Source organism: Nannospalax galili, unplaced genomic scaffold (assembly GCF_000622305.1).
Source record: "Nannospalax galili isolate Female #2095 unplaced genomic scaffold, S.galili_v1.0 scaffold252, whole genome shotgun sequence".
NCBI classification, from domain to species: Eukaryota; Metazoa; Chordata; class Mammalia; order Rodentia; family Spalacidae; genus Nannospalax; species Nannospalax galili.
The window spans coordinates 4,587,376-4,607,877 of NW_008333886.1; the positions used below are offsets into that span (position 1 = coordinate 4,587,376).

General features: G+C 42.4%; 1 protein-coding gene across 2 annotated transcripts in view; it reads right to left on the minus strand.

Annotated features, from left to right (window-relative positions):
- Positions 1-20,502, minus strand: part of Garem1 (GRB2 associated regulator of MAPK1 subtype 1) — a 201,020-nt gene that overhangs the window by 124,306 nt on the left and 56,212 nt on the right. For both annotated transcript variants that reach the window (XM_008828846.3, XM_008828845.3), the window contains exon 2: positions 6,047-6,187. In XM_008828846.3, the coding sequence (XP_008827068.1) occupies positions 6,047-6,187 (141 nt within the window). The remainder of the gene's footprint in view (positions 1-6,046; positions 6,188-20,502) is intronic.

Sequence of the window (20,502 nt, forward strand, 5' to 3'; positions counted from 1 at the left end):
GGGTGGGTCATATAAATGAGACGTAGTTATGACTTAGCTACAGAGACAGAATGCATTGATAAACAGACAGGTGAACTGTGAAGTGAAAGTCACTCATCCTTAGGAATGCGTGGCTAGAATTAAGTAGTATGAAGGCATTTAAAAACAGAATAGATGTGTTTTGCTTGGTAAGTTGGAGTGAAAGGGGAAGGTTGGACATGCAGGGTGATTTAGCATATCTGAATGTCCAGTTAACTCTTCTGCAAAATTCCGAAAAATTCTGAGGTCTGGGTTGCACATTTCTCAGGAAATCTTTAGCCTATCATGTAGTAATGAGAAGTGAGATGGTCAAGATAATACTGATCTGTGTTGCCTGTTGATGGAACTGTGTGAAGATGGCCATTTTTTTCTAAATACTATGGCAACTTTTCTGAATGTTTTACCCACTGTTAGTCACACATGCAGTGCTGATGGAACACATACTGTCTCGGAATGAACTACTGCACCAGGAAAACGCTGCTTCTATAAGAAGTCTTCATTTGTTCAAAGCATACCTAGTCATCTCAGAAGTTAGTACGAGTGTCTTTAAACCTTTTCTAAAATTTATTATTTTTATTTTATGTGTATGAATGTATTGCCTGTATGTGTGTAAGTGCACTCATGTTGTGCAATGCCTGTGGAGGTCAGAAGAGGCATCAGATCCCCTGATACTGAAGTTATGGATGCTTGTTAGCTGTCATGTGGGCACTGGGAATTGAACCCAGGTCCTCTCCAAGAGCAGCCAGTGTTCTTAACACAGAGCCAGCTCTCCAGCCTCCATAAGGAGCTTCTTATGGCTGCCATTTTGGTGGGTATACTTCAAGACACAGTTAGCTTCTCTTCATGCTTTATGAAAGTGTTTCTTTTCACATGAGAAATTTCATAAAAAAATCTCTGACAGAGAATATGAGAAAACAGCTTGGAATAGTGATTCTATAGCAATGCCGAATGCTGAATCAGATGTGGTGACACACAATCTGTAATCCCACCACTTAGGAGGCTGAGGCAGGAGGATCTCAATTGAGAGGTCAACCTGGGCTCACACATAATAAGACTGTTTCAAAACAAAACCAAAAAAGAGGTTTAGAGTTTCACCACTTTCTGGGATACATGTGATGACAGCTGCTATGTGTGGCTGCCCAGGCTGAGAGTGTGCAACTCCAGGGGGACTCCATTCACTAAGACCACAAAGGAGGAGCAGTGCTAGGAGAGTGTCACTCCTGATCAAAGCAGTGGGTACAGAAGGAATGGTTGCTACCTAGGCCAGAAAGTAGGGCATGCTAGAAAAGTCTGCAGGGAGCGCGTCGCCCAGAGACAGGCACCAGCAATTTGGGCATTAACATACACAAAGGCAGTCATCTCTAAGACCAGCTAGTGCCAAGAGGAAGAAAAGGGGGCATGGGAAATGCTCCTCCCAACAGTGGAGTGAAGACTGTCAGATTCGGATCAATTCAGTTAGAAAAGCAGCATTTTGCCAATACCTCAGTGAAAACTGGACCAGATGGACAGGATCAATAGCACTCAATCAGGGCAAAGGGGAGGGGCAATAAGCTTCAGAGAAGGAACAAGATACTTAGAAGCCTGGAAGTTTCCTTTTTCAAATTCCCTAGTAATGGAAGTTGTATATAAGGCAAACAAATCAGACAACCCAGCGATCAAAACTGACATCATCAGTAACAGGCAAATGGTCATCCATTCTGTGAGGTGTGCCCCAAGGAAGACAGTCCATCTGTAGTAACCCAATGTAAATCTACAACTAGAATCTGATAAGCAGATAGGGAGCCCAAACTGAGGCTACTACTCTAAACAATGACTTCCTTAAAAATGTTCACGCCACACAACACGAGGACAGCTGAAGACCCAGCAGCAAAGTGCACTGAGGGGCCTGCTGGTATGTATCCTCGGTGGAAAACAGGCAGCTCAGGACAAGCGGGAACATGCACTGCAGACTAAAGTATGGTGTGTCCTGAATTTGCCACTGGTACTGTGTCTAGTCGAGAGAGGGTATCCTTGTTATTAGGAAACACAGGGTGACATATTGGTGGAGGGTAGATATGAGGGTGCAACCTTGAAACAAAGTTTTAAAAAAGCAAAGCAAAACAACAAAAACAAAACCGATAATATACATTCATACAGACCAATGAAACAAAACCCTGCAGCCAGAACAAGTCTGAGGAGGCTGGTCTCAAGTGGCTTCAATGAACAGAAAATTGTTAAACTTGTAGTCAGCAGTCTCTAATGAGGACTCAAAAGCTCAGAAACAGGCTGTTGGAATCACTGGGGTGGTCTTCACCACTAACATCTATGGTGTGCTTAGTTAAGTGCTAAGCGCTCTGAAAGGTGTTTCGCACGCATAACCTCCGGCCTTCCTCCGGAGAAGGGTACTCTATTCCCAGTTGATAGATCAGGAAAGAAATCTGTCCAAAAGTAATACAGAGAGTAAGTGGCAGAAATCAAACAAGGTTGACTATAAAGCTGGCTATTGAAGTTGTTGATTATTTATTAAACTTAAGGAATGAACAATGACTCTCAACCTAGATGAAATGTGGACAAATTACTACTATATGCCCAGATAAGAGTTTCTGCTACTAATTACAATTAGAGCACAAATAAATAAGCAAAACAAATTTAGTTGCTACCTTTGGTTCCCACAGTGTACTTTATGCTGAGCTTTGTAATAAATCCATTCTTCAAAATGAAATATATGCCACTGCAAGCAGAGAAGGGTGATGTGTGCACACAGTCCTGGCTACTTGGTAGGCTGAGGCGGGAGGATGGCTTGGCCCAGGACTTTGAGACAACCCTGGGAAACAGTGAGACCTTGTCTGAAAAGAAGGAGTCTATAAATATGCCACTAAAACCTCTGAAGTGACTGAATCAAGATGAATAAATCTTATTATTACAATACAGACAAATCAGATCACTTCCTTGTTTACCTGTCAGCTTGAAGGGCTGGGGAAAAAAACCCAGAAAAATCACTAAAAATTATGTTTGTACTTTTATTTTTGCAGTGTTAGGGATCAAACTCAGGGCTGTACACATGCTAAGCATTCACTAAAGAAAAGCATTCCAGTCCTTCATCTGTAAACTCTGTCATACAAAAACAGGATCAATGGTATCTACTTGCACCCAAAGCTCCTACTCAAGTTTCTTGTTGAAGCAGTTCAAGGAAGACAGTTCAGAAAATTGAGATTGACACTCCTCACCAACCACCAATCCTACCCTGCCTAATGACAAATGATCTCACAAACCATCTGATCCCATTTCAAGTACCTCCTTTGATTTGTTTTCTCTCCTTTCATGTGGATTGGTGTGACCTTAGTGTCCATTTTTCATTTCAGTCTTGGCAGCTTAATTTTATTACAGATAGTAAGTATCATCACTTGCAACCTGAGGAATACATGAACCATCCTGTTACATGTGCCATTATATAGCACAAACAGAAAGTGGCTGAACATGCCATACTTTTCTTTCCAATAACAGATCGATGGCTGTTAACATAGCATATGGTCATCTGTTGTTGTTTGGGGGAATCTTATTTGACACATGCCCTTTCTCAACTTTGGTTGAATTTTTTTTATATATATTTTAAAATTTTATGTGTATAAGTGTTTTGTCTGTACCATGTGTGTGTGGAGTGCTTGTGGAGGCCAGAAGAGGGTGTCAGATACCCTGAAACTGGAGTTATGAATCGTGGCGAGCTGCCTTGTGGGTGCTGGGAACTGAACTCAGGTCCTATGCAAGAGCAGTCAGTGCTTTTAATCATTGACTACGTTCCAGCTTCTTGGTTTTATTTTTAACCATGGAGAAACCTTTAAAAGTCCTGATGCCCACCTTATGCCACCTTTTAGATCAATTAAACTAGAACCTATGCAGGCAGGACTCAGCATCCAGTTTTTTCAAAATTCCCTGTGCCATTCCATTCTTTGTGGCCAAGTCTGAGATCCCTAGATTGAACATTCATTATCACAAAGAAGTTTGCCATTTGTAGACTGATCAAAGGATGCCCGAGAGACTTTAAAAAACAGCCATATTTAGCCAGGCATGGTGGTGCACGCCTTTAATCCCAGCACTCAGGAGGCAGAGGCAGGCGGATCTCTGTGAGTTCAAGGCCAGCCTGGTCTACATAGTGAGTCCCAGGACAGCTGGGGCTACAGGGAGACTCTCACTCAAAAAGACCAGAAAAAAAAAAAAAGACTGAAAAAAAAACAAACCCCAAAACAGCCATATTTGTGAAGTGTACAGTCCAACAGCTCAGTGTAGGGAGGTATATATATAAAGAGGTGACTGAATGAATAGTATGTGTCAAATGAATGCGACATGCAGTATGTAGATCCAGAGCTGATCCATGACAGAAGAGGGTCTCTGCCCGCTCCCCATCCTGGGGCAGGCTGGGAAGCTGCAAGGCTGGGAGTCAGGATGAAAGGGGCCAATGGCAAAGTGTCCAGTGCGGTCAGGAAGCAGGGAGGTGACTGATCTAGCTCAGCAGATGTCCACACTTCAGAGTCAAAGATTGAAGGAACAGGCAAGAACTCTGCAGGCCTTCAACAAGGCAAGGATTCAGGGAGGAAGAGTTTCCAGCAGGATTTGAAGAAACCCAATGACAGCATTCCTCTGGGATGACTCAATTTGACAGAGCCAGTCACAATGGTTTAGGGAAAAAGTCTATAATTCTAGTCTACTGATAAGTGAACACAAACTAAGTAAAATCGTATATATAATGGTGCAAAATCTAGCAAATCACCTTTTCAGTTTTCCACAGTGAGAGAAACCAGAGTTTGAACCTGCCAAAGACAGAGTGGGCTTCGTTGTTGTGGGAACCTCTTGGAGGGGAATCTGGACGGCCTGGATGGCTTGTCAAACTCTCCTCCCTATGAGCATGGCTGCAGAGGCCTGGCTCCAAAAGCTCAGACATAGAACACCTTCTGTAGCTCCATGCTACTCACTTTTTATTCCCATAAAGGCCACTCAGAGGACTTGGCGGTATAATTCTAAAGGACAGAGCTTTAGGCCACAAAAAGTCTCTCAATACTTTTGCATTAGGAGGATGTTTTGGAAGTTCAGTGAGCAGCTGAACTAAGAGTCAAAGTGGACATCAAAGTGTCCGTTCATTCATTAAATACAGATTGAACAAACCATTTGCTACTGTTCTAGACAATGGACTACAGCAAGATTCCTTTTCCAAACAGCAACTTGCTGAGCATTGTAGACAGTCTATAAAAGCCAAAATGGCATCAATGTCTGCACAATTTATGGCTAGTTGGTTAAAATGTCCTGCTATAACTTTAAAGAAAGTTGAACAATATAGAAAAATTATCTTTCATATAAGAAACTATAAAACCCAGAGAGAGAGAGTGTATAATAACTGATTTTTAAAAGCTGATTTGTAAGCTACTACTGCTGAGAGTTTATTCAAGCCAGCAAATAGGTTCAGTTCTGTCCACAGAATTTGCTGGATACAAATGAGTGCAATGACATCTCTGAAGTGAATAGAATTCTGAGTGTGGTGACAGGTAGTTATTATCTCCCTTTAACTAGAGAAAGGGGTCACACCAGTACTATATTCTAAAGACTAATTGAAAAAGGCAACATGTCTGGTATCTGGACTTCCAAACAGGAACTTTTAAAACCAGGGTACAATGCTCTCTTGTGAAATGGCACCTTGCTGAGTTGCCATATCATAGCCATTCACAAAAGCCACACTCAAGTTGTGCCTGGGGTAACTCAGGGTACCAGCTCTTGGAGCACAGAGGTTGGCTACACATAGTGATTTAATTCCAAGACCAAAGAGAAGTTCTCAGTGTCAAAATGTCATCCTATAAATACCCAGCTTCATTAATTACAAATATCTGTGATGAAATTGACCCAAACTTTCACTGGTAAAATAATCACACAGAAGTGTTTGACTCTTTCAAGTCACTGTGCTCTCTAGTTTATAGACAATTCCTATTTCTTGCTTGGGGGGGAAAAAAAATCAGCTCTTAAGTCCTCTCTTCTTCGCCTGTATCCTCCTTGAGAGGGGTCTTACCTGCATAATGTACAGGAATCTCTATCTTTGGCCCGATGACATAGTGGCCTTCCTCCAGGCTATGGGCAGTAATGGTGGTCCACTGACGGCAGGAATGGATCAGAAGGTAGTCATTTTCCCGCAGCCCTTCCACGCATTCTCCTAGAAAACACAGTTTTATGTGAGGAAGCTGAGATTAACACCCGTTTATTCCATACCCTACAATACAATCTCTGTAGTTTAAACTTTACATATGGGGCCCGGGAAATGGTTCAGCTTATAAAGTGCTTGCTGCACAAGCATGAGAGCTTGAATTTGATCGCCAGCACCCATGTGAAAAGGCTAGGTTCAGTGGCTCACATCTGGGTAAATAGACACAGCAGGCTATCTGGAGCTGGCCAGTCAGACAAACTAATCAGCAGGCTCCAGGTTTAATTGAGAGACCTGGTTCTCCAAAATAAGGTGGATGGGGATGGAGAGGTGGCTCAGCAGTTAAGAGCACTTCTTGTTCTTATAGGGGAACAGCATTGGATTCCAGCATTCACATTGCAGCTAACAACTATCCAGTTCCAGAGAATCTGATGCCCGCTTCTGGCCTCTGTGGACATCGCACTTACGTGTTGCACTTACATGTAGAAAACACACATATGCATACAATACAAATAGAGATGGCTCAGTGGTTAAGAGCACTGACTGCTCTTACAGAGGACCAGGGTTACCTCCATGGCACTACACAACACGGGTGCACTCACATACATGCAGGCAATACACTTGTACACATAAAATAATAATAAAGAAAATATTTTAGAAAAATAAATAAATAAAAAATAAGGCGGAGAGCCCAGAGGAAGACATGTGACATTAATCTGTAGCTTCCATGTGTACCCACACATATATGTGTGCCTGCATGCACACAAGCACACATACACACACACACACACACACACGCGTGCACACGCACCCACACACAGAGACTTTACTTCTTTATGAAGAAATTGACATTCATTCCAAGAGTAAAAATTCCTCCTTGAGTTAGAAAAAGAGAGCCGGGCGTGGCGGCGCATGCCTATAGTCCCAGCACTTGGGAGGCAGAGGCAGGCGGACCTCTGTGAGTTCAAGGCCAGCCTGGTCTACATAGTGAGTTCCAGGACAGCTAGGGCTACAGGGAAACCCTGCTTCAAAAAGACAAGAGAGAGAGAGAGAGAACACATGACAGAGGAGAGAGAGAGAGAGAGAGAGAGAAAGAAAAGGGTTTTCCATCCCAAATTGAAAACTATACACATAATTCCATATAAATGTTTTCCATTTATATGGCAAGGTCACAGTCACATTTTCAGCACACCTAGATGGCTGTACTTTGATGACGAACACTGCCAGTGTTTTAGATGCTAGGCAGTTTTTAGATGCTTTGTACCTACTATTTTCTTAGTAAGATAACTGTGAAACATGGATTGTCCCTTCATAGGTGAGAAAAACAAACTCCAGGATGTTAGCTGGCAGGTCTAAACATACAGGTTTAATGAGCATGAAAGTGGGAACTGAAAACTAGGCCAGGAGGACGCCAATGCTTAGCTCTTAATCAGGACAATAAAACTATCAAAGATAAACTTATGTCCATTGAAGGAGTACTTGCAGTTAAAGCATACACTTCTTTTTAAGTGTCATGGGTTGCCAGTTCTCCCTGGCCTCCCACCAACCCCTCCAATCAATTAAACATAATGAAGATTTATAGCATCCAAATGAAATTATTTCTCATTTTAATACTCTCTGAAGTACCTTTCCAGCTTTGAGAACTGATGACAAACTATTTCAAAAGAGAAGTCTCCTTCCTGAAATGTAGACGATGTTTTTCAGATGCTGAAATAATCCACTCCATTAATTCTGTGCTAGTCCTTTTAAACTCTCAATGAAAGCACCTGCCGAGGCCGGTTCCTTCACCCAGAAGATGGCCTTCCTCATTTCTGATGTTAACTTTATTGCAATAATTAAAAGTTATTAGTGACGTAACTACGTGTTTTGAAATAGCACTTATGGATCTCTCTAGAATGAAAAGATTTAGTGCTTTTCCATTCTTTAAAGAAGGCAGGAATGGCCAAATTGGTTATCACAACTGTAACTGGTGAACTGCCTTCCAAACGAATACCAGAATGATTCGTTTATGCAAGAATATTTTAATCTTTGGGGCAGAAAAAATACACAGATGTAAATACTTTATTTGGAGGGAGGGGGATGATCTGGAGGTGGAGCACATTAGCAGGAAGGGAGGGTCTAATTAATGAAGGGTGAGTTCCCAGACTCCCACAACCTTCATGTTTTGGGAGGACTAGGCTTTTGCATAGACAGCTCCTGGGGTACTCACAGGAGCTTGCATTCCTCAGGTATATTAAGGCAGGAAGGAAAGCTCTAGAACCCCTGCTGCAAAGGTGATATTAGGCAGCACCCCTACCAGGAAGAGACAGGAATGCAGTGGGTAGGACACACCAGGTATAATCAGCAGACCTCCAGCAATGCTGTACTGCCTCCATGGTAGGGTATGGGCAGCGTGGGCATGACTTTTACCTAACCTTGTAACCAAAGTTAACCTTATGTTTTCAGATAATTTAACTGTCTCAGGTCCCTACAGATAACCCATTTGTGTTGCAAAAGATAGGTGGGATTAGATTGATAACATCTGTTTGTGTTCTAGGTCTGTGTGCTGTTCTAGGTCAGCAGGCGTCAGAAAGGGCAAATTCTCTGATGAGACAAATTCTGCTCTTTCTTCCTCTCTTCATGCTGGATGAGTAGAGTCAATAAAGAGAGAACCAGGCCTTTGTTCAAGAGCACAGATCCAGGAAAAATCTGAAAGATCAAATTCTCAGAACAGTTTGGGCCCCACTCTTGGTTTAAATGGATGTCAAGTTAGACTTTTTATGTTCAGGCATCACACCATTGCAGGGTAGGACCTAGAGAACACACAGTGACAGAGGATGGAAGGTGCTTACCATCAAGTCTGATCTATTAGGAGTGGGAAGGATTTTACTGCACATGTTTTTGACTGAAATTTATTTAATACTAATATAAGCACTGCAACTTGGGTCATGCTTCCTTTAATAGGTTAGCAAATGACCTTTAGAACAGTCAAGGACTATGATTGGAGCCGAGGGGTTAGTATATGAGAGGCCTGACTTCAGGGTTTCTACATTTCTTCTTGATCTGCTACCACACTGTCCTTGGAAAACCACTGGGGTAACCTAAGAAATGGGGAAGGGGACCTGGGCTTCCTGCTTGCATTAGTTTCTCTTATGCTGCTGTGATAAACACCAGGGCCAAGGTCACTTACACAAGGAAGAGTTTATTTGGCTTATGGTTCCAGAGGGAAAGTCCATAATGGCAGGGGAGACCTGGCAGCAGGAGGCAGCTGGAGCAGACAGCTGAGGGCCCACAGCTTCCAGCAGTCACAGGAAGCAGAGAGCGACAGACTGGAAATCCAGCAAGCCTTAAGAACTCTTAAAGCCCACCCCAGTGATGTGCTTTCCCCATCATGGCCACACCTTCCCAAGGTTCCATGACCCTCCCCACACAGCGCCATGAATACTTGGAGCCTATGGGGGACATTCTCATTCAAACCACCACACTGCTTTATTCATTCACTCTTCCAGGACAACAGGCTTGTTTCTGAGCATTTGGGACACATACATCATACATGGGTGAGCAACACAAAGCCCTGAGTATCCAAAAGGGAGGAGATAGCCAAGGCCATGAACAACGGTAACTATATCATCAATGAATTAGATGACAGATGCAAAGGGAAAAAGAGAAAGGGTTTATAAAAGGATCATGAATGTGAGAGGATTTCTGGTTCGTCTCCCCAACAAACCTTCATTTTCATTTACTTATTTTGTGCACATGTAAGTACCCACGGGCCAGATGCCTGTGTGAAGGTCAGAGGACAATATGCAGGCGTGGGTGCTCTCCTTCCACCGTGTGGGTACTGGGACTCGAACTCAGGTTGTCAGACCTGGCAGCGAGGGCTCTCATACACTATTTGTATCGAGTTCTTCTTTTTCTTTTTCATTGGCAGGCAATGGGGGAATGGGTGAAATATAAAGGAGACTTGGTTCTCTTGGTCAGGAAGTCCAGTATGCTCATGTGTGACTTCATGTGAGGCAGAACAAGACCCGGGCTGTGTGAGAGGAAGGAGAGATCAAGAGTGGAGGCGGGACTTCAGCAGAGATGAAGAAAGTGTCAAAGGGAGAACAGAACAGCTGTGCCGAGTGAGTTGGGCTTGGATGGGAGTGAGGCAACAGCGGGGGGCCTCTGAGGAGCAAGGGAACGGCCAACAGCCCGCTTCAGGAATGTGAGTATGTTGGTACTATAAAAGATGGGTCTGAGAAGGGAGAACACCTGGGGAAACGTAAGAGGTAGGGCATATGGTCATTCAGGGATAAAAGAAAAATAAAGCCATTTTCTGTAAGTGGATTGTTATATCATAAAATTGTTTTAATTTTATTCCACAGTGAGCTCTAAAGAGGCCCCCAAGAAGTGACTGCAGTCAAGTTAATCAAAGTGAAAACGTAATGTTCAATCCTACAGCTTGTTGGTATAGTACACACTAGTGAGAGGCTCAGAATGACTTTCAGGCCATAAAGTAGGAAGACAGCAGCGCCTGTTTTTCAGTTTATGTCTCTTTTCATTGTTTTTAACAACTGATCTGTGTGCCTGCTTTAGGCAGAATAAGTTTCACAAAAGATGTCTAGAAATAAAACATTGACTTAAAATATCATAGGGTAGGCCAGTAATGAAGATTAATGAATTAAATGAATTCACAGACTGAACAACTTTTTGTGATATAATTCTCCTGATGCTTAATTGCTATGTATACAGCACTCAAACTTTGTTCAATGGTGCAGTAACAAGGAGCCCAGAAGGACTGTGTGTTACACTGCAGGATGTGCCAGCGTCATCCTGAACGTCCTTACATCTAACCTGCTTGCTCTGCCTTGTTCCCCTCAACGCTGAATCTTACATTGCTGGTAAATTTTTTTAAGCATTGGGATAATATCACAGTAAGTCTGCTTTAAAACAAGGTTTCATTTCAAATTCCAAAAGAAAGATTTATGAGCTAGACATGCAGAAACGAGTACCTCTCCTCTCCGCCCTTGGGTTTCTGGGGCAAAGGCTCCTGAACCTCTTTATCACGGTCTCTCAGGGTTTCCCTCCACCAGCCATTCTGGTAGTAGGAAAAGCTTGCCTTAGCCCACTCCCCTTATGACCCTGTACATTACTCAAGGGTTCCCTCAGTCAGACAACTCCCCGATTCATGCTACCAGTTGCTAACTTCTGCTCTGAACACCTGGTCTAGACTGCACTTCTTATACCTCTCTAAACGGAGGTCCTTCTGCCATACACGATTCCCCATAGCTCATGTGGTACACACCAACTGAGGAGCAACTATGCTCTGGGTCCTGGCAACACAGTAGTGAATGAACAGTGACCTTGAGCTGACGTAGGTCTTCCACCTGGCTTTTCCTCTTCTAATTTTTAACATATCGCTAAAGTTAAGACCTTCACTGCATTTCTCTTGTAACTTAAAAGCTGAAGAAAGCAAAAACACAAACAGAAACAAAACCCTTCAGTGTCAGGGCTGATCACAAACAAGTTTCCTCCTCTTTCCAGGCACAGAGAGAATCAGTGCCTAAGTGCCTTGTCACTGAGTTCTAGCCAATGGTGTGTGAGCAGAGATGACACTTCCCACTTTCTGCCCTGGCCACACCCATGAACATGGTTCACAAGCCATCCTCTGTGTTTTGTCCACCAACAGTGAAAATACCAATTCCCAGAAGCACCCTGGAACAAGCCAAAGCGAGCTCAGTGCCAGCAGTACTGAGTTCCTTAATACGTACCTGCCACAGCCCTGGCCACACACTGAGCACCCTTCTACTGGGGCACTGCATCAGTGTTGGCTGCAGTATTCTTTTCTTGTTATGACAATTAGCGGTCCTGAAGTCCAAAACCTTGGACAATGACAGTCTCCCAATTATAATGATCAAAAGACTGTGGCCAGAGGCTGTGCTAAGTACTCTGCATAAATGTAATCTCCCCTTGGAAAAGGCAGTTTAGGTGCAATTCCTCTATTTGTTCCTTTAGTTGCATTTCACTCTATAAATCAAGAAATAGAATCAAATAGGCATCCTTGAACATTTTCAATGCCTGAGGTCTTAGTGGTTTTCTAGTCTTCGAGACAGACAAGCATAGAACTGTGGTATTTCTCTGTCCCAAAGGACTCTAACCCAAATGATGAAAGGGTGCATGTGTAAGCAGGAAGGAGGGATGCCTCCACACGCGCTTCAGAAGAGCGAAAGGGCAATCACAAAATCAAAAGCTAAAATGTTGTCTACAGTGAGAAAGCAAGAAGGTGTTTCAGAGAGGAAGTAACAGATGGAGGGAAATTCTGAAAGAAGTAAGTAATTGGCAACTAACCATTAAGAGGGAGAAATTATAAAGCAATCAGGAAGGATGTGGTTACAGGAAATCACATGCACAGGTAATAATCTGAAATCAATGGGAACTGAAGGCACCAAAGCTCCTAGAACAAGAGGAGAGATTGCTTTTAGCCTAATGGCTGAATTATTATAAGACCTGGAGGGGAAGGGGTTGACTCACTATCAATCAGATACAGTAGGGCATCTGAAGCCTCTTGATAAGGCTTCCCCCTAAAGCATTAAGCGGGTCAAAGGGTAAAAAAGACAAAGCTTCTGGTACAGACAGCATGAGTAGAAAAAAAAACAACCAAAAACCAAAAAACAAAAAACTAATGTCGTAAGTAAGTCTGGCAAACACAGTAAATACTTCTAATATCCAGTAGTAAAAGTCAGAGATGCTATTCTGTTTTCTCATCTGAACCTCCAAGGGGCTGGAGTGCTTGCACGTCTTCACTCAGATATATTAGTCTTAACCTTCAACACCATAGCCTGCTTCTAGACACTGTCATTTTGTGAACAATGGCCCCTGGCCGGGAGGGAGGATTACAGGCACAGTCAACAACTGCACCTTTTGACCTTACTGGTCATACCTATCCGATTATCTCAGGGGCAACTCCCAGTGTGCGCTGAGAGGATCCTGAAGCCCAGAGGGAGACAGTTCTGGCCCCAGGCTGCATGCTGACTGTAATCACCAGGAGACAAGTAAGAACTCTCTAAACAGTTCCTGCCTCTGGCCAATGAGGACCCGAATGTTGGGAGTGCCCTCAATCACCAGCATGTTCAGAAATCTCTCCTGTGTGCTAATGTGACCAAAGGCCCAAGACTGTATCCACTGTATGATTGTATATTCTAGATACAACTTTCTTATCAGAAAATGATCTACAAATATGTTTCAGTGTGTGGAGTCTTTCATTGTCTTGTAGTGTCCTTTGAAGTGCAAAATTTTAAAATTCGGATGAAGTCAAATTACTTTCTCTTTTGTTATTTGTGTTTTTGTTGAACAGCACTGCCTAAAATAAAGTCAAGTGGGCTGTGCCTCTGTTTTATACTTTTATCTTTTACATGTGGGTCTCTAACTCACTACTTTTTGTGCACATGGAAGGTAGGAGTCCAACTGCAGTACTGTGCATGTGGATATCTTAAAGTTCAAGCACGGACTATTGAAAAGATCACTTTTTTTTCATTGAACTGTCAAAATTAGCTGTCAAGCACGTAAGGGTTTATCTCTAGTCTTTCCACACTGCCCCACAGATCCATTCTCACGCCAGGTCACACTGTGTTAATTACTGTAGCTTTGTAGTCAGTTTGGAACTGGGAAATTGAGTCCTGTGGTTTTTCTGCATTCCTTGCATTTCCAGGTTAATTTTAGGGTTAGCTTGTCTGTTTCTGAAGTAATTGTGCTTGATCTATATGTCAATTTGGAGAAGTTTAATATCTTAGAAATATTAATTCTTCCAATCCATGAACATGGGGTGCCTTTCCATGTATTTTGACTTTATTTGTTTTACTGATCACAGTTTTCGGTGTACAAGTCTTATAAGCCCTTTGCTAAAGTTATCAGTGTGTACTGCATTCTCTTAGATAAAACTGCAAGAATTATTTAGGAGTGTGCACTGCTAGCATACAGATGTGAAGTTAATTCTTATATGTTGATTTCATACCCAGTAACTTTGTTGAACTTGTTTCTTAGCTCTTCAATAGTTTTTTTTTTAAAACACATATTCTGTAGAATTTTCCATGAATAAGCACATTATCTGTGAATAGAGGTGGCTTCACTTTCCCCATTTCAACTTGGATGTTTTTTTTTCTTTTTTTAACAGTACCTCTACCTGGAATCTTTACTAAACACTAAAATTAAGTAGCCACCAAGACCATCTTTGCAGAGGATGTTCCCTTCTTCTATTCTTTATTCTTTCTGATGGATGGAATGTGGACATGATTACCTGATGTGATTACTTCCTTGGCAGCAACAACCTCGGACCCAAGGAGAGCTCAGGACTGGAGACTCAGGCCAGAGTTACTACAAAGAACAAATGTGGTCCCCAGTCACCTTGGGCAACACAACAACCTCAGATCTCCCATCTGGACTTTGTCTTTCCATTTCTGAGATGTACAGCTAAGTCCAAGCCTAAAGTGGCCTTAAGGACCAATGAAGTAAAGATTGTGGCCTACGCTACCCACATAACTCAATCAAACTACGTGACATACTTTCTGAACACTGGAGTTTTACCTTGATTTACTTCTAAGCCAATTTGAGTAAAGGTGTTTACTTAAAGAAGTGCTATCTAAACCTGACTCCTGGTTTGTACTAGTATCTAATGTTTTTATTTCCAAAATAACCTCATGGGGTTTACAGCATTCAGCATTCTTTTGCTCCTGATACATTCTTTTTTTAAATTTTTATTTATTATTTTTATTTTATGTGTATGCATGTATTGCTTGCACGTAGGTAAGTGCACCCGTGTTGTGCAATGCCTGCAGGGCTCAGAAGAGGCTGTCGGATCCCCTGGGACTGGAGTTATGGACAGTTGTTAGCTGCCATGTGGGTGCTGGGATTCGAACCCCGGTCTTCTGCAAGAACAACCAGTGTTCTTAACTGCTGAGACTGACACATTCTTTTAAGCTTCCTAACTAGTTTATGATTAGAGGCTGTACTATTCTTACTAATTCACATTTACGTAAAAGACTGGATTGTTTTAAAATCACTAAAAATGTCATATATTTAATGCATTTCTTTCATTTATCTACTTACGTATGAAGGTTTTTTTCCCAACTTTAAAACTTAAATGGTTCAATCCACATCTTACAAGACTTAGTTCTAAGTTATTTATGAACTAAGGGCAGAACTCTAAGTGGGGTGATCGTAAGTGTCCCCAATGCAAAAAAGAAAGACAGTGTTTTTATACTAATGGCCAAACAAAAATCATGAAAATACAGATGATCTGAGCACCAACAGGAGAAATCTACCACAGCTTTAGGTACCTCAGGGACATCATGTTAGTGTCACAAAAAGGACACTATGTACCCATACTCGAGTTGACCGTGACTGAGACCAAACACCCAGGACCCAAATATAAATCTTATTTTAGCCCTGAACCTGCAGCACAGAAATTCTAGTTTAACACAGTGATTAGGAGATCCCTATTTCCTGAATGTACAAGAATGTAAAAGAAAGCAATTAAAGTCTTTGGAACAGAATCCATAATGACACACTAACCATATCAGGAAGGATTTTCCCCTTGGTCCCTGGGACACTTTTACTCTTGGAAGACATTCTGATTAAGTTAGGCTGTATATATATGCTTAATATAATCAGCATGCTGATTGATTGAAAAGAATTCCCAGTTTCTTTGCTGATTAAAAGTAACACATGTTTAGGAAGCCAGGATAAAATAAAGGGTAAGTAAGTACTTAAATCTCCACAGAGGTATCTTTACTTTGAATGCATACATGTGAGACAAATGCAGGCACCCCTGTCTGCCCACCCCGACCTTCTCAGACATGGAGGCTCAGCTTCTCAGACATGGAGGCTCAGCATGGCTTCTTTTTCTGCTGTTTGCATGCCACAAGACTGCTGGGTAACACAAAAGGTATAGAAATAATGCTTTCTAACAGAAAAACCTTAGGTATAAACTGATGAATATTCCCATCAAATAAGTCTAGAGAAGAATTAAGCACTGTGGTCTTGTTCAACACTGAAGCCCTCAAGGAGGTGGGGGTACTTTTACAATCTAACAATCTCTTTCTATCCTACATTAACATCAAGAATTCTCCATCACCTACAGTCCTACTTTCAGATGAATACTTTATTCAAAGGTTCAAACATTATAACCTTAAATTCTAAACCAGGGAAAGCTTTGTGTTTTTCACATTATATTCTTTGCTTTAAGAGAAGGAAAAAAACAGAGGTTAATTTAGCCACAGCATTAACTGGTGCTCAAAGAGCTTCCCAGAAACCTAAGCAAAAAAGGAATGCATGAGACAAGAGGGAAAAGGATTAGGGGTATATTGTTACTTCTCTTCAAGTATACCCTTGGACAAAGAATCCTTTTTCAACAGTGGATTTACCAGTTACTACTGATCCTAATAGATTCCTGCTGCATGAAATAGTAAAATGTCTACTTCAGTCAAACCCCAAGTTTTATACTCAAAGAGCAAACCACATCTAATATTTATAGATAAGAATTCTACAACAAGCAGTTTTTGGAAAAAGCAGGTGAGCAATTGCAGTTCTCTGATTTCTACAAATACTCAAAACATATTAAACCTAGCACAGTGCACAGTGGGAGACATGGGGAATTTCAGGCAGGTGAGGCAGGGACTCAGATTTATGAGAAAGGAGTCACTGAAAATCGACAGAGCTGCGGTACAGAAGGGCCTGTGCCCGGAAGCCTGGTCCATCTGCCCTGGCCCTCTCTACTCTTCCTGCTGGGCCCTGAGCATCAGTAAGATCAATCAGTCTCTGATTGTGTGGTGAGACCCAGAAAACCAGGTAGTGTCATCCTGGGCTCCAACAGGTGTAAAGGCCAAACCACTTGGCACATTTCTAGGATTTCTCCCTCCAACTCTTGGATTCTGGTAATTTTTGAAACTATGATGACTCCACATGGTACCTGGGAGGCAGTGAGGCATCTCAGAAAACAGCCTGGGATTTACAAGGTGGCTTGAGCTTAAATGGCAGTTATTTTGCAAGTGCCTATAAGCGTGGTATGTATGTACATGAATGTCTGCATGTGTGTGGCCACATATAAGTGCATGTATGTACGTGTGGAGGTCTAAGGCTGACTGCGGGCAAACTTTTGCCTTCTGTGAGCCTTGGTGAGGACGCTGGGGTAACAATGATAAGGAAGACACGGAGAGTCTAGCAGCATAGAAGGCTCCCAGGAAGACCTTGGTTTTGTTTCCTTCTCAATCAGCTCCCTCCTCTATCAATGGCTCAGTACATAATGGGGTGGTTTCTTTGGGAAAATGGGAAAATGTATTGCTAAGGTAAAATGATTCACATTTTGTTTCACTTTAAAGAAATAAAGGGGTGATTTTTCTTCAGGTGTGAATGTGTAAAACCCAACAATTTTATTTATTTTGTGATTATGTGTGTTGCTGTGTGCATGTGTGTGGTCAAGTGTGTGGAGGCCAGAGGTGGACCCTGGGTGTCTTCCTCCATTGTCTGCCACCTGATTTTCTGAGACAGGGTCTCTTAGTAAACCTGGAGCTCACTGATTTGGCTAGACCGGCCAGTGAGCCCCAGGGTCCACTAGTTCCCCCACCCCAAACTCCACTCTGGGGTTTACAATTGTGCTACCACACACACCCAGCTTTTATGTGGGTGCTGGGGATCAAACTCAGGTCCGCCTGCTTCTGAGGCAGGCACGTCACTGACTGATCCATCTCCTTAGACACTCAGGTCCTCCTGTTTTTGAGGCAGGCACTTCACTGACTGATCCATCTCCTTAGACACTATCTTTTTAAAAGATATTTTAGGGGACTGGAGAGATGGCTCAGTGGTTAGGAATACTGACTGTTCTTGCTGAAGACCTGGGTTCAAATCCCAGCACCCACATGGCAGCTAACAACTGTCTGTAACTCCAGTTCCAGGGGCTCTGACAGCCTCTTCTGACCTCCATGGGCATTTCATGGCACGGGTGCACTTACCCACATGCAGGCAGTACACTAATATACATAAAATAAAAATAATAAATGAAATATTTGAAAAAAAAGCTGGATAAACTTTGAAAAAAATATTTTATCTATAATTTTTATTTTATGTGTATGAGTATACTGCCTGCATGTATGTAAGTGCACCTGTGTCATGTAATGCCCATGGAGGTCAGAAGAGGGCATTAAAGTCCCCTGGAACTGTAGTTATAGATGGTTGTTAGCCACCATGTAGGTGCTGGCAATTGAACTCGGGTCCTCTATAAGAGCAGCCAGTGCTCTTAACCACTGAGCAATCTCTCTAGTCTTGCCATGTTTTATCTTAAAGTCAATTAATTAGTAACCCTAAGCACATCTGTACAATCCCCTTTGCCATATATGTAACATAGCATAACACCAAGGGACAAAGCACAAGGGACCATCTCAGAATTCTGTCTATTATGGATGCTAATTCCCAAAGGAAGCCCGAGGTTCAAACACAAGATATTCAGAATTTAACTTAAGGGTACTATGGGTACAACTCTACATTTACAAGGTAATTTTCAAAGAGACTCCATGCATAAAAATCAATAAAAATCAATCACTACTTTGAGACACAATGACATGAAAACAGTGCTGCATTGCCTAAGGTTAGTGGGAAGCTGAGCAAAAGGGCAACTGCCTCATTAGCTCTGAATCCAGGCCAAAAGAATGTGCCTCACTCTAAATCTGGAGACAAACACAATCCTGCCATCAGATAAATTTAATTGAGAGATGAATGCAGCCAAAACCAATTAGTTTATGTTTGAGAATAAAATCTGAAGTGATTTTCAACAATTTCACTTGGCTTTAAAAGCTAATTGTACATAATTATCACAGCTTTAAATAGTCTTAAAATTATTATTATACATACCATGCTTAGGTCATAAGACTTCCTTGCTTTGCCTTTGACTATATTTTTCAACTCTAGACTTGAAAGGGGGAAAACAGAAGGGCAGTACCTATCCCCTCAAAAAAAATACCTATATTGGGGCTCAGAGAGTATTTCAAACCCTACAAGTAGTAGGCATTGCCACTGGTGGAAATGGACACTATCGACTCTCACACATCTCTGTCCTGGGGTGCATCTGGCTGTCTAACCTACTGCCAGAAAACACTCTTTGAACTGTACATTCTGGACTCTTAGCTGCCACCCTGGCTGGGATCAAACCAACAAATCTGGTAGGGGAGACTCATATTTCTCCCTGAGGCATTCATCCACTCCAAACCTTCTGGGTTAATAAAGAACATTAATAACATTTCCAGGACTGGAAAGATGGCCTGCTCATAAACTGGTCAATGAGGCAAGTGGAAGAGTTGAGTTCAACTCCAAGAGCACTTTTTAACTGGTATGTTGACTTGTGCTTCTAATTCCAGCACTGGGGAGACTCAGGCAGGTGGAACCTGGTGCCTGCTGGCCAACTAGATGAGCCTACTTGGTGAGCTCCTGGCTAATGAGACACCGTCTCAAAATGACAAAGTAGGGATGGTGGAAGAGTGCAGATCCTCTGAACCCACAAAAAAGCCATGTGGGTATGGTGGTTGTACTGGTGAGTTCTGGGTTCAATTAGGAGACCCTGTCTCAGTGAATAAGTTGGGGTGCGACCAAGAAGACTTCCAATGTCAGCCTCCGGTCCCTACATGCATGCACACACATGTACAAGCACACCTGCCCGTACACATGCAAACATGCACATACAACACAGACACATGCAAAAAAGGTAAACGGTATACATACATATGTATACACATACACATACACACACACACACACACACACACACACACACACACACACACCCACACACACACACCCCACAGAACATTTCTATTAACTGATAAAGAGTAGAATCCAAAGGTGGATGTAGTAGAGCTACATGATACTTAACTCCACTGGTTTCATAAACATGTTTTCTGTTGTGCAGATGTGTCCATGACAGTCTTACCTTAGAGCTATTTAAACTGCTCCTACTTACACTGAGTCAGATGCTGCAGTTCCCTCCTGAGTATTTGAGCTCATATATTTATCCGTATTTTTGTAGAGCTGGGACTGAACCCAGAGCAAACACTCAACCACTGAGTTATACCCCCAGCCCTCCACCCACCCATTTAAAAATTCTATTTATTATTTTTACTCTATGTGTATGAGTGTATTGCCTGCATGTATGTAAGTGCACTCATTGTGCAGTGCCCACGGAGGTCAGAAGAGGGTGTCGGATCCCCTGGAACTTGAGTTATGAATGGTTGTTAGCTGCTATGTGGATGCTGGGACCTAAGTCCTCTGCAAGAGCAGCCAGTGCTCTTTACCACTGAGCCATCTCTCCAGCCTCCTCCACCCACCCA